The sequence below is a fragment of the Corapipo altera genome, unplaced genomic scaffold (assembly GCF_003945725.1).
Source record: "Corapipo altera isolate COAL_440 unplaced genomic scaffold, ASM394572v1 75, whole genome shotgun sequence".
NCBI classification, from domain to species: Eukaryota; Metazoa; Chordata; class Aves; order Passeriformes; family Pipridae; genus Corapipo; species Corapipo altera.
The window spans coordinates 1298080-1323780 of NW_020884887.1; the positions used below are offsets into that span (position 1 = coordinate 1298080).

At 39.5% G+C, this 25701-nt stretch overlaps 1 protein-coding gene across 2 annotated transcripts in view; it reads left to right on the forward strand.

The window, feature by feature from the left end:
* SLIT3 (slit guidance ligand 3) overlaps window positions 1–25701 on the forward strand; it is a 477403-nt gene that overhangs the window by 33479 nt on the left and 418223 nt on the right. For both annotated transcript variants that reach the window (XM_027643335.1, XM_027643336.1), the window contains one exon: window positions 11077–11148. In XM_027643335.1, coding sequence (XP_027499136.1) covers window positions 11077–11148 — 72 coding nt within the window. The remainder of the gene's footprint in view (window positions 1–11076; window positions 11149–25701) is intronic.

Genomic DNA, 25701 nt, shown 5'->3' on the forward strand with positions numbered 1-25701 from the left:
CAAATTTGGGTCTCGTTTCTGTTGACAAGAGGTTCTGTAACCACAGGATTCTCGAGCTTCTGAAAGCAGTGGTTGCAAAGCCAGTGGAATAAGGACACTTCCACTGCAGTGTAGCTGTAACTCAGTTGGAGTAGCTGATCAGCACTGGACATTACATCAGAGTTCTGAAACATTCTTCTTTCCTGTGGTTTGTTTGTTTGATTTTAGTAGGGTTTTTTATACTTGATGAAGACTTATGGGGGTATTTGCTTAAGCAAAACACTTAAGGATTTAGGAGTCGTTTCTTTCAGATCTGTAGGAAATACTCAAGTGTCTGTGTTACTGTTGGGTAAGAACTTCTGCATCACTGGTCTGGAATTATTTGGATGAACTTTATTTAGCTTAAGTAATTTTATCAAAAGGGTTTTGCTTCTTTGAGCTTCCTCATATTAGAAGGATTATGCTGCTTGCCATCTCAGAAATACCATAAGTGTTGGCTGAATTTCATGCTGTCGAGCACAACAATCCTTAAATAATCCTGTTCCTGAGTGAAAAGATGATGAATTCAAAGTACTTAACCTCCTTTTGTTCTTGGAGAATACATGAATATGTTGATCTTGAAGCCTTTCTGTCCTTGATGAGATCAGTACGGTCTTGATTTTGCTTTTCCTCTGCCATAACTCCCTTTTAACTGTGTCCATTGAACTGCAGCTCCCCTGAAGCTGCAGGTTTCCTTCTACACAGAACAGAATAAACTAATCCATTGTTGGCTTCTAGTTAACTACATGTTATTATTATGTTCGTAGTTGCTTAGAGATGATTTATTCTCTAGATCTTTCTCTTTGTCAAGGTGTTCTAGTATGAGTATACAAAGAAGAGAAGATTCTGTTCTAGTAGAAGCATCCCAGGAAGAAGAGAGGATTATGGGGTTCGTGCAGGTGTTATGGGTATTCCACTCACATTTTAATACTTGTACTTGATAACTCTGAGTGAGGTGAGATGTCATGTAGTATATTAAGAATACAGGAGAGAAATAGAAACTCTCAGGTACTGAAGCACCTCAGAAAAACTGACCCCAGAATTTGATAACCTGCTGGGAAAGTGGCTCAGAGGTGATTATCACAGCAACTGGATGTGCTCAGTTTTTAGACAAGACAGATTTTGGTGGCTGGTTACCCCTGTGGCTTCCTAGTGAGATGTCTTTTAAGCTGTGACAGGGAATTCCCAGAGTCAAGAGCTGCTTTTTCATTCTCAAATTGAAGCCAAGTGTACAGTGTGCTCTCTGTTCCACCCAGTTATTTCCTTGTAGCAATTCCACTGGCTTGCGAAGGTGGACCCTTCTTTAAGTATCCAGTTTGACTTTCAGGGAGGAGATGCTCCTGCTGGCCTTCCTTTTTTAATAGCTCTACTTGGCATGTAGCCCCAGGGAGAGGGAGCACCCCAGTGCCACAGAGCATTCCTGACTATATATGGAGAGCATGGTGAGCCAGGCTGGTATCGGGTTATTAAAACATATCAAACAGGGACAGTTCTATATTTTCTGGTAAAACATTGCAATAAAAGTTGTACTTGTGAGTTTTATTCACTGTAATTTCTGACTTCTGGAAACAGTTAATTTGATTAATATAAACTTTTAAGACTTGTCATCAGGGGCAGCGTGGCTTGGAGATGTGCATGCTAAAATTTACCTCTTGCTTTCTTCCTAAGCTTTCAGCCCTGACCTGAGAGATTGCTCTCTGGTGTAAGAAAATGGTTTAACCATGTCTATTTTACAAAAATTGATGAAGTATCAGAAGTGATGGACACTTAAGGATAGTCCAGTAGGTAATGTTCCTTGGATCAAGTCCTGTTCTTCTCACATAGTCCGTGGAGTAATAATGAAAAAGTAACCACTCATTGTATATTAGGGTTTTGAAGATAAAAAAATTTGAAGATTTTGTGTGAATTCCTTATTTTTTTCTTCAGATCTGAAATAAGAGAACTTACTAAAAGCTTTGCAGAAACTGAGAAGCAGTTTCAGCAAAGAACACCTCTGTGTTTGAGGGTTTATTGACCAAGCTTTTTTGGATTTATTTGAATGATAGCTAAAAGAAATTTTTAATTCTCTCATGTTAAAATCTGCAAAAGGCAAATCTAAAATGCCATCCTGCATGAATGTAACTGAGTGGTTTTATAAAGATGCTACTGAGTTAAGAGATTGGGCACATAGTTTGTGTGTCTTCTGGATTTACAGGATTTCCTTGCAGTTGATGTTGTCATTAAGAAACACTCTGAGACTTGAGTCTCTGTTCTCATCTTCACTGAAGTTGGTAGTTATACTTCTGTCTGTTTTTCTACCCTGCAGGGCATTGATCACACTTTTTAATGACATTTAGTGAATGTTATTAGGCCCTTTTTTTGTTTTTTGGGGGGGTTTTGTTTGTTTGTTTGTTTGTTTGGTTTTTGGTTTTTTTTTTCATGTTGGCTTTGGGAAAACGTTGAAATTTAAACCTGTTCCTAATACTTCTTTTGCCAATGTTTGTTCCTAACCAGAGAACATGTGTGTATAATGCTTATTAGTGGTTCTACCCTCCATCTTAATGTCAGATTTTTTCATATGAAGAGATCCTTAGGAAAAAAAAAAAAGGAATCTTTTATGCTGAAAACTATCAAACGTTACAGAGCTCCCAGTGTGTGTGTGCTGCCACTTTGCACAGACACATAGTCTGCTTCTGGGAGAGGGTAGATAATCTTTCTCAGTCTAATGAGAAGTTACTAATAAAGGTTATTACTTCTGACAGCTTTGAAAATGTGAACCAGGACCACCCAGTCTGCTCAGTTTGGAATAAGGGATCTCAAAGTTGTAGCTATTGTAAACAGTTTGCCTTCAAAATATGGTCCCTTAGCAACTTCCAGTGGTATCTCTCACAGCTTTTGGAAAGGCTTCTGTAATAACATGTCACGTGGATAGAGGAGTTCATTTATCCCACACCATAATCCTGTAATATGGTTGTCCTGGGCTTCCTCATAGCAACCTTATTGAAATTCCATTATATCTGGTCTGGCTTTATTTCCTAGGGTAGTAATATAAAGAGGTGATGACAGAAGGTAATGGATAAGGTTGGCTTTTTTAATGGGTGCTGCATCTTGACTGTTTTTCCTTACTGAGAGGAAGTGATACAAAGCAAAGAAGAAGTTACATTAATGAACACAACATATTTCTTGATGTTAATAGGATTTTCTGGTGAAACCATTGAAGGCAATTGGCTGTGCTCCTGCATTACTGCTTCCCAAGTCAGTGCAGTTAAAAGAGAAAACTCAGTTACTCCTTGGAGTTCAGGAACTCCTGTCTATCTGGTTGAGTCTCCTGTTATGCATTAAGTCATTTTTACTGCTTCTTGGTCCCTCCCAAGCTTGTGATGTAACTGCTTCTCTCTTTAACTGGTAGAAACTCCTTCAACTGCATCATGTTCCCCGAGGCTGTTCTCCAAGGACAATGCCATGGAGCTCTTAACAACAAAGGAAAAAAAGCAAGCTTACTCCTTGCCAAAAATGAGACTCAGATGTTTGGAGTGTGAAATAAAATAAATGACCAAATTGGGGAGTGAACCCAAAGTTACTTGGATAATTTCTGCATATTAAAGGCTGAAGTAGCAGGACTGTTCCTTTAAAGCTACTCATTTAAGAAATTTAAATGCTCTGTAGTTTTGATTTTCTGTTGGAGAACGAGTTGTGTAATAGGTACCAATGTGAATATAGATTTTAAATCAAACTTTGAAGTTGTTGAACTTGTGTGGAAAGGAACTGAGTGCTACCTATTGCATGACAAATATGAGTGATTCTTATGCTCAGTAGAAAAGGAGGCACAGGATTCAGAGGCTGATGTGTATCACACACATTCATGGGGTTGAAACCAGATAATTGCTGTATTCAGAGACAATAAAGCTGACAGTTTATGTCAGAGTCTGTGTATGAACTTAAATTTCTGGGTGGAATGTGTTCAGTAATATGCAAGTGTAGTATTAGTTAATATAATACTGCAAGACATTTTAAATGAAAAGCAAAGTTGTGTATAAGGGCCTTTTGCTGCGAGATTGTCTGGCAGGAGTCTGGTGCTTTGCTTTTCCCTCATAGCCGTGGAAATTTGGTGATTTCTGCTCGTGCCTTCAATATTTGCAGTTTACCTGAAGTAACTGATATTATGGCATTAAGAACTTTCAAATCAAGTCAGTGGCTTAAGGAGAATTTAAGTTGCATTGGGAAATTGCACAGTTTGCCAAGTTTGAATAAACAATACTTGCATTGCTTTTGCATTGATTTTGTATTTTCCCTGGGAAGGAGGTGAGTTCCCCTTGGGAATGTTGAAGAAGGAAATTTCTCATGGAGTTGGTGAGCATCCCCTCACAGTAACCTTGGAGAAAAGGGGGTTTGGGTTTTCTTTGATTTGTTTCTTACTCAAAGTAAAACCCTTCTGCAACTGTGAGAACAAAGTATGAAGCTGAAGGTACTCTGTCTCAAAATACTGGATAGAACTGTGTTTGGTGTGATCTGGTAATGCTGCTTCTCAGACCCACTCTGAGGTGTATTTTTACACCCTGTGTGCAGATGAATGAGAGAAGTCAAGAAGGATTGTTATTGTATTAAAGCTTTTTCAAATTTCCATATTAATTGTATGAGGAATGCACAGGTCTCAGAGATTTTAAATGTTCCTTTACCTGTTCATTTGAATTCTGAAATTCTTCTGAACTTCCTGAAGTCTTCCAGTGGTGCTAAAAGCCTTGAGAAGGAAGGGATATAAGGAAGGGATATCCTGCATGGGAGGGGTGTCACACTGCCTGCTTCTTCAAGTGTATTCTCCTTTATAATTTGTAGTAGCAAAGAATCTGGTTTAGAATGTTCCTGAAAAAAGATTAAAATGGTTGTGAGCTGAGCAATGTTCTAGTACTGGTTGTGCTTCCTTGTGCATCTTGTTCTTTTCCACCTGTGCTAATCATGCCTATGATATGCTGATCATGCCTATGATACAGGTTAGATTTAGTTTCTGTTTGCTCTTATTGTGAGTGGAACTCCATGAGGCAGCAGCCCCTGAACTGGATGTGACCCTTTCGAGTGTGTGAACATGAGGGATGCAGCTCAAACCAATACCAACAGAAAGTTTCTCCTCCAGGGAGATGTGACCTTGAAAACAAATTGAAAATTTCCCTGCTGATATTGAGGGGTTTTGACTGAACCAGAAGACAAGAAAAGGAATAAAGCAAAAATACAATAAATATTAAAATAACCTTTGTGAAATGAAGGTTTTTTTCCTCCATTTGTTTCATGGAATGATCCTGATTAAGATCTTCAGTTTACTTCTAGGCTGGTAGTGTTGTTTCTTTCCAACCTTTGGTGGTTGTTTCCTACTCTGTGTTTTAATAGTCAGGGGAATCTTAATAGTTAAGTTTCTCTCCTATCCCAGCTTCAGACAGAGGAAGGAATATGATTAGCCTGGTTGGAGCCAGGAAGGTAGGAATTTCACAGTTAATAACTTCTCCATTGTTTTTTTAAGGGCCCTTGATATTCTGTGATTGACACAGAGGTTGTTTCCCTCCATCCCTTTGCCTTCAGGACATAAAACCCCCCAGTTGGGCAGTAGGCTGAGGGAGGAAGGGGAAAACTGGCCCTTTTTATATATATAAGCCAAATCTTTTTGGGAGGTGAGAGGGGGTATTTGTCCTGTGTTGAAACAGAGGGTTTGATGCTAAATGTGGCTGCTCTAAAGAAAACAATAATAAACCAGGGGACGATGTTGCATGGATGGGACTTTTAAAGGTCACAAATTCTGTAAATCTGTATTTTAAGCCATTTGAATAATAAAGCAGGAAAATGCAATTTGTGATATGATAAAGCTGTGAAGTACAGAAATATATGTATTAATTTTGTATGAAAATAGAAGTCAGCATCCAAAATAACTGGGAGAAAAAGGGCTTACTTAGAGGCATGGAAGGGCATAGGAGTTGGGACAGAGGGACCCTGGCTGAAGTAAAATAAAGTCCATATTTATAGATGTGTAGGCACAGATACATGGATATGCATATGCATATATATGTCTGTATACACATCTGCACATATTCCTATCTCTTGGCTGCAGCTGGAATTATGAATTTTTTGTGGTGGGCAAAGATATCATGCATACATATATGGTGTTATGAATATTATTATATATGACATCACACATTTTATAGAAGTGCTCCTCCAATACACCAGAATTTCATACACTGGCATTTAAATGCTGCATTCCTCTAAGGTGATTAGAAGAGTGAAACCACTGCCATGCCTGGTTCTATGTGAGGGATTTTGAGAGGATGAAACTGTCTTGTATCCAAATTTAAATAAACTCTAGATTTTATACCCTAGACTAAATTTTTCACTTTTCTAAGCAATCTTGGTTTTAAAAGTGTGCCAGTAATTTGTAATAACTTCAGAAGAAGCAGTTTTTCACTTCTGCAGTGAATTCCTGCATACAGAAGTATGGGCTTTTAGCTTTTAACACTTACAGCTCCCTACACACCTTCCAGAAGAGCCCCAGGTGAATATGAGCCTGTCCCAGTGTATTGGTTTCATGGCTGCCTTGGAGGTGACATATGGACTCCTGGAATCCCATTGCTTACACACCAAGAACTATTGTGTGCAACTGGGGCCTGATCAACTTTTTTGGGTCACTTATGGGGACCTGAGGAGCAGAGTAACAAACCAGAATATGGCAAGTTGTATTTCCCTTACACAGGAGTGGTTAAAGCAGCCTGGAAGGTGGAGGGAGCCTGCAGTGTGTGGAGGTTGTTGACTGTGCAGCCAGCATGTGTCTAATCAGACTTAATAAATCTGACTCAGTGCAGGTATTGCCAGAGCTGATATGACTCCTGGAGAGCCTCTCTGCACAGTTCTGCAGCTTCCAGGAGGCTTTATTAGTCTGGACTCCATGCTGTGCACATCCAGAGCTGCTTCTGATCCAGCACTGGAGCTGATCTGTCCTGTGGCACGGGGTGATTATGGATCATCGTGCCCAGCGCTCCGGATTCCCGGAATACTTTGTGGGTCTTATGGGCTGTAAAACATCCAGTGCAAAATACCTGGGAGAGACTCAGCAGCTGCCTTCTCATCCAGCAGTCACAGGTCAAATAATCTGGAGCAGATCCTGCCTGGCTCTGTGCCCCAGATTCCATCCTGGCCCTGGCTGTACCTGGGGTGGTGCTGGGTGTGCACACACTCGTGCTGGTTGCAGGCTGGATGTGTTACCAGTGTGAGGGAAGAGGCCACTTCCAAGTTTTTATGTTGCAGTGTGCTGAGTCCCAGGTGGCATTCCCAGTTTGAACAATCCCAACGATTTAGCGTGACAAAATTTGTCTGATTTTGCTCACGAGAAAATGTAAATGGTAATTTTTTAATTCTAGTCCACTGTTCAGATTCACAAAGACATGTCCTTCCTTCATGGTATAGCCAGCTACAGTTGTAAAAGTGACTCTGATTTAAATTCAATTTCCAGGTATCATATATTTTTATTTCTATTTCAAGTCACTAATTTAAAATCAGGAATATCTATATTTTTTGATAAAGTGCAGTCCCAAGAGCAACGTCCACAAAATCATTTTACAGGATTTTAGCTCATTTCGTGTATGAACTTTTTGCAGACCATTTTTGTTTCACTGTTGTAATATAAGGCTTCACCATTTCCAAGGTGCTTGTTGTGAAATGAGAAATACTGCTGTGATTAAAATTGAATACCTGACAGGATTAAGATTTAGGCAATAATGTGATGGTGAAAAGCTATTGTTAGCAGGTATTGTTAGGCTCGTGTTAGGAACTATCCCACTGCATTTCATCTGTGTTTGGCACTTCTTTGTCAAACTGGAGGAAACTGCTTATAAATGACCATTCAGAGCATTTGGTCTTTTCATTAAATAATCTTTGTCTATGTCTCTTTTTTTGGAATTTAAAAACATCCTGTCTGGTACTTTGATACTTTGGTATTGAGGACTTTCTTAATGGCCTTTCTCTCAAGCCCAGGAAGAGAAATAAGAGGTGTAACTGGGATTTTTTTTTTTTTCCTAGGCTATTGATGGCTTTCTGGCACATAATAAATATAAATAAGCATGTTAGATGTATCCTATGGCAAGTATGTCTAAGTTTCTGTGAGGTGATCTAGTCTTATATTTTGGTTATTTACAACTGTAATACAGTAAGTGATGTGCAAAAGAAACAAACACCTGTTCATTCTCTGAGTTCCCCTAAGAATCCAACTATGAATCAAATGGCTTTTGGCAGAAATTTCAACTTGAAATAAATCTTAGGAAGTGGTGGAAGGTCTTCTGGAGAATCCCGTAGCTTAAATGAGGACATCAGTAGCCATTGCCTCTTCAAGTGTTTCTTGTTACCTTAATTTGCTTTGTTATAACTTAGTCACACAGCTTTGCCTTAGAGCTTCAAACTCTGGTTTTGGGCAGAAATGTTGTGTACCCACAGTGTGTGGAGGATGTACCATGTGCAGGAGCACTAACCAGGACTGCTGGGTTATTTTGAAAATCAAGTTTATGTGAGTTAAAACAAAGCAAGGATGTCCTCAACTTATTGACTTTGACACACAGGTTCAGTTTGCTCACTGCTGCAGTGTGAAAAGACCTTAATTTATAACAATATAATGTGAAAAATATTAAATAAATTTAGACCCATATGAAAATTTTAGTGCTAGTGAAGAGCAGGTCCCAATGTGAGCTTTGTAAAAGTGTCCTTGTGTGGACTTTACTTCATGTAAGGTTTGAAGGAAAATCAATACTTATGCCTGGATGAAATCTTGAAATACTTAGGACAATTTAGAAGGGCAGCTGAGAATTTGTTCCATCACAGGTAGGTTAGTGTTGGGCCATATAAACAATAGGAAATAATTTAAATGTTTAATCTTCTGGATTGATATGATTGTAAGTTAGGGAAAAAGAATTTGATGTTAGGGGTTTTTTTTTTCTGTAAGTTATTCATGTCACTGCAAGTTGTAAATGTTTGACTTCTCAGGTTGCAAACTTTCTAACCTTGAGAATACAATTTTTTGTTAGTATGGATATTGTCTGCTTGTTGGTGTGAAACCTCCTGTTCTAGAAAGTTAATCTGATTTTCATTAGTTTCTTTGGCTTAAAACAACAAGGACAAACTCAGCAGAGAAAAGAATATTCTTAAAACATATTCCTTGGATCTGAGATAAGTCAGATGACTTTGGGTTGGCAGTGGGTAATTGTGTGTACATTGTGAGATCCGAAATGACAGTCAGCCACAGGAATAAATATTGGACAATGTGTGGAACAGATTCATTTCACTGATAGTAGCTTTCATTCTGATTGATAAATAAGTTGAATGTGTTGAGTGTTTCTCAATAACTGGTGGTAGTCTTGGTGAATGAGGGTGGAGTTGAGGAGTGCTAAGCCCTACATTATCATAAGTATTTTTCTTCCTTATGTTTCTCTAGAAGATAAACATGCTTAGCTGAAGTAATGAGTTTGATGAGGGTTAAGTAGCACATTACCATCAAACTTGAATTAAATAAGATGAAGATTAAGTTTATTTAGGTATAAAATTGTGAAATGTCACATGGATGTAAGCAAATCCAGTTTTACATCTTCCCATTTCCTTTCCCAAATGCAAACTAGTGCTTAGTATCTCTCATGTTCTTGTTTAGTGTTTTATTTACTGTTTTCTTCATTTATCTCAGCAGTGAAATTGGGGAGTTGGTAAAAGCACTAGGAAATAACCCATATTTGTCTCTGCTGAAGGCAGCATGTGGTGTGTGTGATGCAGAGGCTCTGGGAGCAGGATTGCAGGAGCAGCCTTTGATCTGTTCTAGGTGTCAGAAAGAGAAGTTAATACTCCTCTTTCCTCCCATCACCCCTTTATCTTGCAAGACACATTCATATGGTAGCCATGTGAAATCTCTGCCATACAAAACCCCACAACATTGGTTTGATCTCTGAGGAAGGGCTTTCAGTTCCAAAAATTCTTGAATTCTGATAGTGAGATTACTCAGTGTGCAGGAAAACTGGAAACCAGATATTGAGTGCAAAGTAGCAGTAGATTTATGAAAGTTCCAGGTGTCTTTTGGAGATCAAAACTTCAGCAAAAAAATAGATCTGCTCTCCAAGTTAACTTGTCAGGTAGATGGGGAGCAAAGGGGGCATAAAGACAGGCTCATAAATGAACTTACAGGACGCAGCTTCCTGTTTAGAACAGGGAGTTGGGTGTGATTAGTTCAGGTCAACTTCATTAGGATAAAGCAAGAGACTGTTTTTATTGTCAAACAACAGAAAAAGGATTGCAGAAAAAGATTGTGTCTTACAAGTAGAACTGCTTTTGGATTTCACGGGGCTGTCACGCCTTTCAAGGAGAGGAGGCTCCTGCTTTTTATAGCTACTAGGCTGGAATAGCTTGTAACAGTTGTTTTCTGAAAACTGGCAAGTTGTCATCGGTGTAAAACTTTGAGTAAAAGGGACTGATGTATAAACATTAATCTGTTCTCTAAAATGTTCCTGGAAGAATCTTCCAGATTAATATTCTATTTCAAGTCACCGTGTAGTGGTCTGGTTACCCATATGTTCTTGTGTTCTACAAGAGTGCTCCTGTTTGCAAAGTGAAGTTTCAAGGAACTTCTTCAAAAAAAAAGAATAATAATTGTTTATACTGTAGAAATAACAACCAAACTGGGAATAATCTTGGTTGGTTAAGGTACTGTTTTTCTGTGCCTGTATTTTTAGAAGGAGAGAGAGAAAATCCGGATACCTGCTGGTAGCTGTTCCTAGAGCAGTGTGAGCTGAGTGTGTGATTCACGGGCATCCAGAGGGAAACTGAAAAAATATATTTGTGTACTTATCCATATGAAAACATTCAGACTTTGTGGTGACTGTTCCTTGACTCTGTAACTCAGAGATGTAGGCAGGCGATCTGCAGGTGACACAATCACTTTGGCTCCTGTGTGAGTGATATGCACAATGCATCCTGTGCAGAGTTCATAGCATGTACAATGTGAGCTTCAGGTTTACTTAATAAACTTCTTAAACTGGAAGATAATCTAATGGTTTTTTTATTCTAATTGTTATTGTTTAGGCGTTTGAACAAGAATAAATTGCAAGTCCTTCCAGAGCTGCTTTTTCAGAACACACAGAAGTTAACTAGACTGTAAGTATAATCTGATTTATTTTTCTATTGTGTGTCCCTTGCTTTACAGATTTCCATGGTTGTGTTTTGACTGTAGTGAGAGGTTTAATTTCTCTGATATTAAACTGCTAGTTGGTAAGGGTTTTTTAAGGGGTGCATTTCCATGTGTGGATATTGGATAGAGCATAAATATCAGAGGGAAGAGAAACCACAAAATTTTTCTGTTTCTCGTATATTCACCATGATGACATGAAGGTGACTTATTTTCAGCTCTCTATGTAGGCTTACAGAAACCATGAAATGTGGCAGCTTCTCGTATGCAGTACAGTCGAGATGTCCACAAAGAGAGACTACATATTCTTATTTAAAAATAATACACAGTTAGATTTTTTTTTAGCTTAAAAAATTATCTTATTTTTTAATTAAGTCAAGGTATTGTCAGGCAGACCAGCCAAGTTCTGGCTGTTGCCTTGTCAGTCAGGAAGATGAGGAAGTATGGAGAGGTAAAGAATTTTTCTTTCCTTGAAATATAAAAACTGTGCTATAAGATGATTAGATGGTATCATGTCAACAACAGAGAAGTCTAACATGAGCCTGGAATTATTTCTTTTTGGTGGGAGGAGGGAGGGGTGGTGTTAGCACAATGGCTGGATGATTTTTTTTTTAATATGTTCTTAAAAAGTGCATGAAAATAAAATGGATGATGAGGTGCCTGCACAGTTACTTATCAAGAAAAGAATCATCTGCCTTTCTAAAGGAGTTACCAAAAGCTGCTTGAAACTGGTTTTTGGATCCTGACAAAGTTAAACTCACGATCCACACTGGCTTTTTGAAAGATGTTCTAGATGATAAAACTGTTCTTTTAATGCTTGGGTTTGTTTATGGAAGGTCAGATACTAAGATTTGTGATTTGGTCAGTGAAATTGTGATGTTACTACTTGTTGTTGGTTGAAAAGTTGCTCCGTTCATGTGGAGTTTTCATAAGTGTTTAAATACCTTGATCTGCAACCAAACCAACCATTTGGGCAGTGCAGTAAATTTTTCTTCCTGTGGACATACAAACCACACGTGGTGATAGTGCAGATTAATTTTGGAATCATGACTGTTTAAAGAGGCAAGTTTGGAGAGCGTTGTGCAGCGAGTGATATTGATAGTTTGGAGAATTTCTGTAATGAACTTTTGGTGTTGTCCAAACTTGCTCATGAAAAGCTGTACAAGTAATTCAAAGACATTGTTCTGCAGATTAAAAAAAGGTATAAAACCATCAATAATTATAAGCTATAGCTGTCTTTTAGTCTTAAAATCATTGCAAAATCTTTGTTGGACTTGTTTTGCAAGCTTTGTCGTGACTATTGAATGCCCGAGAATATATTTGCTCGGGCTGAACAATTGTGTTGTATTTCCTGAAGTTCTTTGCATGGTTTTGAAGTGTTGTATCTTGGAACTCCTCTTGAGTGTAACATTGAGCTGGTACTTGCAGATATCTTTGTCTGTTCTCTGGAAGGTGCCAATTGTATTTATTTCTTGGAAGAGCTGGTTCATGTGGGTTGGTTGTCTGTGGAAATGGTGATGCTTTCGAGATAAAAAACTTTTAGAGAGTTTACCTGTATCACTACACATTGCAGTTTAACATGTTGAAAATCCCTTTGAGTGGTCACATTGTATGTGGCTGTCATGAGACTGAAAGAACTTTCTGGTAGTTTGTGGTTTGGTGGAAGGCGGGGTGTGTTGATAGCTTGTGCCTCGCACAAAGAAACAAACAGAAAATAGCAGAGGTTTTGCAATACCAGAGAGTGTATTTTTTAGTAGATCATACAATCATGATACATGATAGTCCTTAACAGCAAGGAAAATGGTTTTGCTTTTAGAATATGAAGATTGTAATAAAATTACACAGACTAGAATGATTAATCTGAATGCTGTGTTCTGTAATGCCTCCCAACGGATGCTGTCGGAACATTTGTCTTTATTCACTGACATTCACTCAAAGTCTTGCTTACTGTTTAATAGTGCATTAGATAGATCACTTTAACACTGTTTGTCAGAAGAAACTTGCTTTTTCTTTTGAAGATACAAGTGTTATATAAATACAGTGTGCATTTTAAGTAAATAAATCTTAGCTAAGTGAACTCGCAGAGTCCCAAGTGTGGTTTGGTTTTATGTTTTGCAGTCATGGGATGAGAATGAGAATTTTTTTCCTACTATAACTTGTAAAAATACACACACTCACACATATATATGGTTGCTATTATTTTGTGTTACTGTCATGGTCCTGCTGCTGGAGAATCAGAGTTGTTCTTTCTGTTACGAAGTGTCTGAAATTCAGCAGTGCCACTCTGTTCACAAATGAGTAAAATGCTCCAGTGAAGAGGTTTGGTGCTTACATTCCTCTCCCAGCTGCTCTGCCCCAGCCTTTCAAGAAGAAAGCATAGCTGAGAAAGTGATGAAAGGGAATAAAAGTAGTGAAACCAAGACAGACTGATGCAGAGGTGATGGAGATTTTGTGGGATTTATGAGGAGTGAATGAAAATGAACATTAAAAAGTCTAGATGATACTGATCTTAATTTTAACTGTCCATGCTAAAGCTGTATTATTTCTGCGGATGTATTTTCAAACTCTTGATTATGGGTTACTATTAGTCCATTATTTTATTCTTAATAATTATAATCTTCATAAAGTAGAAAGTCTAAAATTGAGTATTTTAACTGTGTAAGCTTGCTACACCTCAAATGATGCAAAATGTTAGGAACTAAATATTACTGTGCAATGTGTCCAAACTGTAAATTTTGGATAGTCTTGTCCACATGGACATGTAGGAAATAGAGATGAATTCTGTGATTCTTACAGCTGCTTTCCTCAGCAGGATTACAGTGAATGTAACACCCCAGAGATTTGTTAATGAAATACAAGTTTGATTTGATTTTATTTTTTAAAACTAAACAGAAAGATGATAGTTTAACTTTGGTAACTTGATAAGAGTGTAAAAGTTGAGCATATTTATTAGCATGAATAGAAATTGGTGGAGATGGAGTGACTGACCTGCTTAAGCATGCAGGAATTCTGTGTGCTGGAGGATTTCAAGGAAGACCTGTTAATGTTTCAGGAGTAGTTAAGGGTTGCAAAACTAACTGAAGACTTTTCTCAGTGTTCTGTCAGCTGGGCTGAAATCTCCCTTGGGGTTTTTTGGAGGAACCAACTTTATTTATGTAGTTCAGTAGCAGTAGAACCTCTTCAGCCTTGTTGCTGCTGGAAATCACAGCGTAGGACACAGTTTCTTGTCAGTGATGTGCTTGAAAAAGCTGGAGAACAAACCTGTTTGGTTCTTGTGCTGTTTCATACACACAGAGTTTGGAAGAGCAGTGCTGGTGTCCCTGATGGTTTCCTTCTGTGCCACCAGAGTATCCTTGGCTCAGGGCACGGGGCGTTTCCACTGAAATGCAGCCTTTCTGGTAACTAATGAATTTGAATTCAGATTTCTACTCAGACTATAACTGCTCCCTCAACCTTCACTTCACCTCCAGGTACCTTTGCCTATTTTCTCCAAGCCTCTCCCAAAATGCTGAGCTTCAGGATATCCTTGTATCTTTTACAGTGCTGGACAGACTCCGTTGTCACATCTGGTTGTTATTAGAAGCAGGAATATATATAGTGAAATAAACCTTAAGTGGAATGTGAAATGTCCCACAAAATGAGTTTCTCATAAGGTTTTTGAGCCTTTTCTTCTAGAAAGATTTGGCTTGGAGACTCGTGGATTTTGTTTGCTTTGGTTTAGATAAGAGTTTTAAGTTTAAGTTGGATGAACCCTTGATTGGGTTCTCTGGTGGAAATGTTTCTCATTGTTCTGTTGCCTTGACTGCCTGGGTTTTAAAGCTTCTTAACTGTTTTATCTGGGATAATTATCTAATAATTCAAACTGCAGGCACTTTTAATGAGAAATCTGGATCAAGGAAAAGGCATTTTTAATAAATTGAGTATTAGAAACAGGAAAGATATTTTTTAATAGTTTCAGATATTTACTGATATTTAACCATAAAGTAGAAGGTATTATTAATACAAGTGATGAGAACATATAGTAAAATGAAACATGTTATTTAACAGCTATAAACCCAGGTATTGATTCCAAGGTAATTACTTTCTAATATCCAAAACAACCAATGAAATTTGTTAGCCAAGTTTGTAAACAAAGCTTTGTGAGTGCTGGAATCCTGTGTATCCTTTGTGTGCACAGCTGGTGTATAAAATGATTGTAGTGCATCTGCTTTTCACTAAAAAGCAAGGATGCTAGTGGTCCGAGATACTAATTTATCTTAAAAAACAAAACAAAAGGGGAAAACAGGCCCATTCCCCCACAAACACCCTGTCACGTAGGAATATATTGATTTCTCTGTTGAAGCCTCCTTACCTCAACCAGCTGCTAAGTAGTCAAGGTAAAGCTCCTTTGTGTGGGTGAAAAGAACCTCTTAGAAGTGCTCTAAACTCAAGTCTTGTAGTGATGCCTCTATGAATTTATAGCCACGGACCATTTGGTGGGTCTATTCACTTTTAATGAGCTGTCTTAGTTGTCACTTGACTAAATAAACCAGGCTCTGGAGACTTAGATACTGTGATTTGATACCAGAAGTATCAGGTTCATGGAAGCATCCATTAGGCTCTGAAATTGTTTACTTTTTAGGGTAGTATCAGAATTCAGATTTCATATCAAGGCTGGACGTTGTAGTGTGGGAGCAGAGCCCTGTGATCCTGAACTCTGAGACAAAACAGGTTCATGGCTGTGTGTCCGTAATACCTTTAAAATCTCATGGTGCTTAAACTTTCTAGTTATGGTGTCCTAATGTTTTATCATGTTCATCTCTAATTATTACCGAAGTAGGAAGATGAACAAAATGGAGATGTAGATGAGTTATTTGTTCCAGTAAAATGGGATGGTCTCTTAGTATCAGGTACAACCACTGTGTAATAAGTTGCTTGTTGTTAACACAATGTCAATATTTGTAGCACTGTGAGATTTGTCAAAGCTGGATCAGTGGGATGCCTATTTCTTGCACAGTGGAATGTTTTGAAAGTTGATTGATGGATGGGTAAAATAGTGAGTCAGTATTTGTAGCACTCAATATGAATTCACTGAGTAGCCTTAAAAAGAGGCAATATTCAGTTTTAACAGACTCACAGAAGGCTGAGGTTGTGTGCTGGGTTGACCCTGACTGGGTGCTGGTGCCCACCAAAGCTGCTCTAGCACTGCCCTCCTCAGCTGCAAAGGGGTGAGAGTCTAGGGAATGGCTTGTGGGGAGAGATAAGGGCAGGAGAGGTCACTCACCAGTCACCATCATGGGCAAAACTGACCTAACTTCAGGGATGTTCACTTAATTACCAATCCGATCAGAGCAGGGTAATGAGAAATGAAACCAAATCTCAAAACACCTTCCTTTACCCTTTTCTTCTTCCCGGGCTTAACTTTCTGAATTCTCTCCCTGCTCCTCCCCAGCAGTGCAGGGGCACAGGGAATGGGGGGTGATAGTCAGTTCATCACATGCCGTCTCTGCTGCTCCTTTCTCCTCTGGGGAAGGACTCCTCACACTCTTCCCCTGCTCCAGCCTGGGCTCCTCTCCCCACGGGGCTGCAAGTCCTGCCTGGACCCTGCTCCTGCTTCCCACAGGATCACAGCTTCCTATGGGCATCCATCTGCTCCACCCTGGAGCTCCCTGGGCTGCAGGAGGACAACCTGTCTCACCTGGGCTGCACCTTCCAGTCTCTTAATTGGAAATTCGGGTTTCCCAGGGAGGTGTCAGTGGATATCAGTGACTATTTTGCTTTTTCAAGTGCTACTCAAACATTTAATTGAATCACTGAACCAAACTGGAAAGTGAAACGTGTCACTTTTCCTTTAAATTAATGATTGTCAGGAACTATCTGACATCAACCTCCTTATAGAACTGCTGTTTTTGGAAGGATGAGAGAGGATAGCATGTGGAGCTTTGTGAACTTGCACTGATCCACTGTCATTTGTAATGAAATTTAAGTTGCCTTTTATCTGATTACATTTAATTTGCTTTTAAAATGTTTTCATCCTGAAATAAGAAAAATTATTCTTCCTGAAATAAGAAAAATCTCATCTGTGCTTTATGGCCACAGCTGTGCATTGTGATGGATCATCTGAGTTTTCTAGTTTGGTGTGCAGCAAATGCACATCATAGCTAATAAGGTGTGTGTGTTCTGTAAAACAGGCAAATAAGTAAATGTAACTATGATATCTGGAGGAGCAACAGGAAACACGGAATATGGGGGTTATTAATAATTTTTAAGGGGAGATTAGAAACAAGAAAGCACATCTACACAAACATACGCAAAATATACCAGATGTTGCTGAAGAATTTGCAGGCGAAGTTTTATTATTTAATAGTACCTTCACTGTTTAATTTTTCTTCTTGAGCTGGGTGTTAAAACCACATTAAAACTGCCTAGAAACAATGGTTTATCCTGTCATTCATACACTTTGGAGATGCTGGTGAGAAGTGTGTATTGCTGCGTGGATTTGCACACTTCAAAGCAATTTTAGTGACAAACTTATTAGACACTGAAAACCCGTGTGGTATGTTTAATTGTTAGTCACGCTGGCTTTTAGTTTTATTTTAATGCATTACAGTTTTCCATCTCTTTTCTTGACTTGTCTGCTTCCTCATGTTACTGTTTGTGCTGTGTATGTGTGAGTATTTGATTTTGTGTGAGTAGTTTCATTAGAAAGGAGTAACTGGAACTGCTTAGTTACATCTTTACTTTATGAGGCTGCCCTGGTTAAACATAAATATGCACATTTTCTTACCTCTGCTGTGGGATGTTGTTCCATTGTGCTGTGCTGCAGTCAGGGGTTGGTCTGGGTAAGTCAGTGTGTCCTGGCTGGAGTTTGAGGAGTGTGGTGTGTGTTAGATTTTACCAGTGTCTGCCTTCCTTTGATTGCACTTATACCAATGTCTGCTTTCCTTTGAGTGCCTTTATAAGATGTTTATTGTAGCCAGGGGGTTGTTGCACATGGGCATGCTTTGCCAAGGATTTGCGGCTGAAAGCCTTACTAGAAGAGTTGCTTGTAAACCCTCCTTCCCAACCTGCTCCTCAGCAGGCACAGAGTATCAAATCATGACTCCTGATCAAATTCAGCCTCTTGTATCCTGGGGATGTCATCGGGAGCTGTGTTTGGAAAAGCAACCAGATCATAAATTTTCTTAGTGTCCTCTTTATTTCTCTGTTTGTTCTCTTTCTAGAAAGAAAGCTCTCCCGGGTTGCTGCCTCAGAGCTCCATTATCGTTTCCCATTAAAGCAGGATCCCGACAATTCAATTGTTACAGGAGTTTGAGTTACAGTGTTGCCATGACAGAAGAGCATGGGCTTGTAACAGGGTGTTTTTGTGGTTTTATCCACATCCAGTAATTGTAGTTTTACTGTGTATAGATCACAGCAGGTCTTTTTAGAAGACAGTAAATAATTACAGTAAGTGTTTGCTGGTCTCTGGGGTGCACTTCTGGCTTGAGAAAGATGTGCATTAGGTCAGAAGCTTGTGCTGCAGATAGCTGGATGACATTTACACCATTTATCAAGCTGAAGGCATTCTAGATGATCTTTTGGGCTCCGGTTGTAAATAATGTATGTAACCTTTTTTTTTTAGAATGCAAATACCAGTTTTATTTGAAAAGTCTAAGGATTTTTTTCTGTCCAAATTAGTGCAGAGGAACAATTTAACAATATAATAAAAGATTTATTATTATTAATACTGTGAGAGTAGAAAACAAAGGAAAACATATTGAAAAGCCAGAAGGCTTCCTCCTCAGTGCTGCTTTTCCCATGTGTAAAATTGGTTATTTGAAATGATAGTGTGCAGATGTCTTATTTCCCCTCTTAGGGGAAACAGGCACGATTGGGAAAGAAAGGGTGTTCTTTGCAAAAATTACTGCTGGGTTTCAGTGGCGTCTTTCTTCTAAGAAGGTTCCTGTTGCCAACTTCTGTGATCAGGTCATCTTATTACAAAGCTATTTAAGGGAGTTTGTGGCAAAGGATTATACATTTCCAGAAGAAATGCCACACATGCAGATTAAGCATAAGTCTGCCTTGGAAATAAGTTTTTTTACTCTGTTAACTGAGTAATTACTGCCTTGCATTTCTACTGCTTTTTCCTGTGCTGTTTGAAAGGTGACATTCTCTTTTCATTGATGTTTAGCTCAAGAAATCAGGAGGTTCCCAGTTTTGGGATTAATTTTCCACTTAATGATTTGGCAGTTATTTGGTAGCTTTAACCATGTTGCTGGGTGTCCATTTCCTGAAGGTTTTTAGAGCACTCTCAAACATATTCTAGTTTCAAATCACATGGCTTGGAGATAACATATTAAAAATTATTATACTGTTGTTACGTGTTCAACACAATCCTGTACTGGAAAAGGCTTAGTTTATTTTACTAACACCAATAGTAGCCTTTTAAACTTACTAAGTACAGCCTAGGACTCTGCATCAACAGAGCTGTTGTAAATGGTTTCTGATGCTTCTTAAAATTTGTCTTACTCTTAGTATCAAACAAAGAGTATTGATAAAATCCAGCATGTACTTGCTTTATCCAATTAGACAGTAATCCCTATTAGAGCTCATTCTTTTCTCCACAACATTTGAGAGCATCCAGGAGAGGCTTGGCAAAATTAGGCTTTTCTGAACTTCCCCAGCCTCTCGTGCCGCTTTGAGCTGCAGCAAAACCAGCTGGATCGGGGCTGCCTTGTTAGTCATCACCTACAGAGCTGGGGACGTGGGTTCTGAGGGTGGCCCCGTGTGCTCTGCCAGCTCTGAAATGTGTCCTTATTAACTGGCTTCAGCTTCTGCCTGCAGAGTGACAAGTTAAAATGGGGGGAAAAGCACAGTGACTCAGCCTCTGGTTCCTACGGCTCTGCCATGACTGAGAACTGTTAGAGAGCTCTCAAAATACAGCCCTTGTGGGTGGGCATTATTGGCTTGCCATTTTCTTACATTAGCCTCCAGAACTTTGGGGCTTTGCTTCTGTTAGCACCAGTTCAAGTGCTGTAGCTCCCTGCAGTGCTGTGTTCTGGTTCCTCTGGGTTGATTTGTGGCGAGGGCAAGGCTGGGGAGCTGCTGTTGCCCCTGGATTTGTCTGTGGCCCTCCTGGGCTGCTTTTATTAAACTCGACAGAGGATTGAGTAGCTGTGTAGGTTGCAGTCGGAGATTAATTAGGTTATATCACAGGTATATTATTACTGTAGGGATTCTGACCTGATGGTTTATAGGCAGTTTCTTTTCCGGAAACTGGATAACCCTGTTAGTCTGACTGTGCAGCTCTGAGTTTGTCACAGTCAGATTTACTGCATTTGCTTTGTAATGTGGCTTTTTGGCCTTGCTGTTAGAACCAGTCTGCAAATGTCAGCACATCTCGGGGTACCTGCACATAAAGTATTGCTATATGGATATTGCTTTTCTTGTTTAAAAACTTCCTTTTAGTCAGTTAATTCATAGGTGAATATTTTCTGCCTTTCCCTGTTGGCTGAAAGGAGCTGTAAAGTGTTTTGCTGAGTGCTCAACCAGTGGGCTGGAGCTGCTGTGGTCCTGTCCATGGTTAAGAGAAGCAGTGGGAAATCCACTTCTAAATTGTCATTGCTGCAACTAGGAGAAAATGCAGAACAAATATAACCTTTTTTTTTTTTTTTTTTTTGGTGTATAGGAGATGAGAATTGGAGCATTTGGCATTATTTTCACATTGAGGCCATTTCCTCACACAAACTGAACGTAGGAACAGATTGAACTGGTGACCTGAAGCACAGACATCTCATCTGCGTAACAGGAAAAATATCATAATGATAATGTAAATATTTCTGTTGCTTTCCATAATAGACTGTCATCTTGAGGCCAAAGATGAGTTTACATTCATTGTCTTGTAAAAGTCCTTTCAAATACTTAAGAACTATGTTGGAGATAATGAGAATTTCTTTTAGTGTGTGTGTGGCTAGTACAAATAGGAGGCGTGATCTTTGGTGTAGAGATACTAATGAGGGTTAAATTCTAAGTGCTACACATGAAGTCTTGATTTTGATCAGCATCTTCAAAAACAAAAGGCCATTTCTGATCACCAGTCTTCTGGCATCCAGTTCTCCTGCTGACTGCTTCATGGCAGCAGAACTCGGCTTTACCTGCAGGGCTTTGTTTTACAGTCAGAGTGCCCCTTGAGGTAAGGGTTTGGTGGGTAAAATGATGCCAGGCCAAACGCTTCCTTGCTTTAATTCTCATTTGGTTTCCTTCTTGATGTCTATAACGTGTACAATGGGAAGCTTAAGTCAGGCTTTCTGGAACTTTTCCATGTGTTTCACAGGGGTAATAGGGCAGGCCTGGTTAAAGTACTTCAGACACTTAGAGGTCACCCAAACCAATGCTGCTGTTACTTTTAAATGTACTATGTTTGCTTTTGAAATACGGTCGTAAATGATCCAGGATTTCATTATGATTCAAATCCCCTTTGGCTGAGAGAAGCTGTGGGATTGTAGCCTGAGGCAAGTGTGTGCCTGTCAGACGGGTCAGTGTGGGGCTGAGCCAGGAGGGGTTGGATGTGGAGCCCGATGCAGTTCCATATCCCAAGTGCAGCCTGCACTGGAAAACTTACAGGAGCAGGAACCATCCATGAAACAAAATTAAAATAACTTGTGCAAGTCATAAATGTTACGTGGCTACAAGAATAGATTGGCAGGGGTGGCTTGTTATCATCTTACTCTTATGACTAAGGCAAGGATGATGTACAAGGTGTGCCTTTGAGCTGCTTTGATTTCTTAGTGTAACACACTGAAAACAAAAGCTTATGGCACCTCGTGTTGTACAAAGTCCATGAGCTGATTTTTCATGTTTCCCTGGTATACTCTGGAACTTAGTTTAGTGAGATTATTCAAATATACAGTAATTGCCACGGTTGAAGTTGGAGGTTTTCTACAATGGAAATGCAAATACTGTTGAGAAAATTGACTGAAGCATATTTGAAATTAAGTACATGCCTCTGCAAACTCCCTGGTGGGCTGTTACTAAAGACGTATCTCTGAAAGGATTTCTTCAGGAAACAGCTGATATGAATTTACTTCATTCCTATTGATCTATGAAGGAATGGTAAATTTAATATTTTGAGTGCTTTACATGCAAGGTACAATATCGGTGCTTGGTGAATGTGAGGGGGAAAATGCTGACAAGACATCCAATATGAAATTGTTATGGTTTCTGCAGTTAGTTATTTTAGTTGAGGGAATCATCACACAGTCACAGGAATAGAACTCCTTGTTAGTTGTGATAATCATCACTGGATCACTGTCCTTTCTGCCTAAGGAAGGTGCTGAGTGCTCTGGAACATTATCACTCTCTGAGCCTTAAACTAATTTTTCTACAACTAATGTATGCATAGAGTAACTGTCTCTTCAAAAGTATTGGGATGGGATTTTTCCTTTTTCCCCCTTGAGCTACTTATATTTGTACCATCTTATTCTCCTTTTTCCCAATAATTGCTTGATTAACCTCATACCTTAGAGTCCCCTTTTGGGAGCAGAGCTGATGGGGTATTATGCTAGGTCTTTTATTAGGACTTTTTCTGCAGGAGTGGTGGCCTTTGCAGTGTCTTGGTGTTATTTGCTCTGAGGAACCTGCTGGTCTGTAGGAGGTATTTCACTTCAGCAGCTTCCCTTCCTTTGCTCTGGAGGCCTCACGTGTCTCCTGCTACATGAAGTGCTTGTATGGCTGCCAGTGGCTACACTTGGAACACCAGTCCCAGGGTTGTGTGTTGCAGCCAAACTGGCTGCAATAAAACACCTAAACCCATGTCCCTTCACTGGGTTTGCTGAGAGGACACAGGGGCACATCCCCACCTACAGGAATTAATCGTGTGAAGCTCCATTGCTCTTTTTCTTTGGATGTTTGTCCTGTGACTGGGAAATGCCTGGTCCAGGGAGCCCATTCCCACCTACGACAGAGTTAGGACAACATTGCTCAGGTAGCCTGCTTAGTTTTGACTGTCAAGGTCACATTTGTCAAGTATTTTGATCCAGTGTAATTTACATCCATCAGTAATTACAGGCTCCGGAGGGACCACAGCAAGAATGGTTATTTTTTTCCTGAGACAACAGGAAACAAATTTCCCATAAGCCTGGGGAATGCAACATGCCACTTGCCCCAGTTGGTGGTGAACTTCAAAGGAAAACAATGTTTCTTTTTACTGGCCTCGGGTTTTGCACTATTTTATCTTCCAAACTGGTGTTTCGATTGCTGGAAGGGAATTATTTGTTACTCATTTTCCCTGCTTTTCAAAAAACGAGGACCACCTCACTCTCTTGCAGCTGGAGCTTATTCGAGCTCCTCTTTAATGAGGTAAACCAGTTTCATTGTGTTTAAATAACACATGAACAAAGGGCTGATCGCTGGGTCGGCCTGTGGATAACTGTGGCTACAGCAGGCCGTGTGTCGGGTGTCAGACTTGGTAAAAATCTGAGCTACGGCTGTTTCCCACTTTGTAGTTAAGGTTTGTAAATTGTGGATGTAAATAAATACAGTGTTGCAAAAAGCATAAATGATATACCTTAAAGAGTTGAGACTTATTTATTGCCAGTCTGGTTGTTTGGTGTTTTTTTTGGTTTTTTTTTGTATCTCTTAATTCACTTCATAGAGTTCTTTTTTTTTTTTAAACAACTCAATGAAAAGGGGAAAAGGATTTCCCTCTTCCTTTAGGGCACATTGAGCAGACCATAATGTATGGAAAAGTGAGGACTTACCACTCTAGCATGACTCTGGAGCCTAGTCCCAGAAAGGAGGAAGAATTTTGGTAAGTAGAGACTTCCTGTAGCATTTTTTGTGTGTTCACCAGTGTTTGAGTGTCAGGTTGGAAGGAAGAATGCCAGAGTGAGCTTCCTTTGGGCTTTCAGCCTGGCATCTCTCTTACTTATGGTGACCTGAAAGGAAAATACAGTTAAAAACTGTGTGGAAGCAATTTTGATCTCTGAAAATTTCAAGTATTTCTAGTGAAACAAGCTTTAGCAGTTGCCAGGGAGTATTCAAGAGCTAGAGGACTGTGTTGAATGGCCTGTGACAATACTTCTGTGTAACTTTAAACTGTGCTTATTGAATTTTACAGCAGTTAGTTACTTCACTGAGGGTTTTTTTCCAAGTAACTTTCCACAATTGAATTCATCTGTCCAGGTTGGGGGATTAGTTGTAGAAACAGTCAGTGGCATGTCTTGCATCAGCAGTCACTGGGTTGTTTAGGTTTTTTTTTCCCCACTAATGTGCCTACTTCGTAAGGTTTTCATATTTAGTTTTATGTTGGCCAAGTCATTTGTTTCCTTCTCCTGTAGAAGGAGATTTTTCTAGTTTTCTTGCCAGAAATATAAGAAATGTATACACCATACAATATAAGAAGGAACTCAGCATATTAACCTCACTAGCACATAACTGGCCATGTTTGGAGTGGGAATTTGAACCATATGACCTCAGAGGTCCCCTACAACCTGAAATATTCTGTGGTTAAATGTGTTATTTACAGTATTTAATGCTAGGGTTTGGAAGCTTTTAGCTGGTGCAAGGTTTGGCAGATACTGTGGATGGGATACTTAACTGTGGAGTTTGTCTTTTTTTTTTTCCCCCTCTTTCTATTCAGAATGGAAGATTAAATGCCAAAGACAGGGTTTTGTGGGTGCTGGGGGATCCTGTGCCTAAGAGCTGCAAGATTGTGCTCATCAGCATCTTGCAGGAGTGTGAGATGTTGGTTCTCAACTCCCCCAAAATTTGAAAGTCAGCAGGAGCCAGAACTGATGAACTGCTGCTGAGGAAAGTAAAGTTCAGCTGTTTCCTACCCTAAATTTGTGCTGTTTGAATCCACTTGTAGTGTTGGCTTTGATACTCTTTTCAGAGGTAGGATGTGCCTTTGGTGTTCAGTGTTTTTACATTTTATCTTCTTACACCTTATTGTAGGAGAAACTTATTTGCTTTTTCCATTTCCTGAGTGTGTCTCGATTCTGCCCTGCTTAAAACCACCTTATAAACCCAGAATGACTGACCTGTGTCAGGGTTATTACAGAACAGGTGCACAAAGGTGCTGCCCAGATCCTCTTAGAAAATAACATGAAAAAAGGAAAAGAAAAAAAGGCAGTAGAAGTTCAGATGGCTCATGTTCTCAGGTTTTTCCTTCCTGAGATCATTTATAGAGTGGACATGACATGGATGGAGGCTGGAGGTATTCTGAGAGGGGCAGGAATTTCCAGTTCGGGTTTTTTTAATTATTTTTTTTTTTGAGGACCCATGTTTTCCTACCTTCAGGAGGAAAATCCTGAGGTCCCCAGAGGGCGTTGTTTGGGATGGGGTTGAGAGTTGGCTCCTGTTTCCATCCTGCCCTCAACCTGGATCTCGTGGCTGTGTCAATAACTGAGTGTTGAGGGCTTTCAGAACACCCAGTCCTGAATCTGCCAAGGCTTTCAGTTCCTGCTCTGTGGCATTCTTCTGTTTACATCTCATGGTAAAATTTGGAAGGAGGGCAAATTGGTCTCACATTATCTAAGAACATAGCTTTTGAATTTAAATGT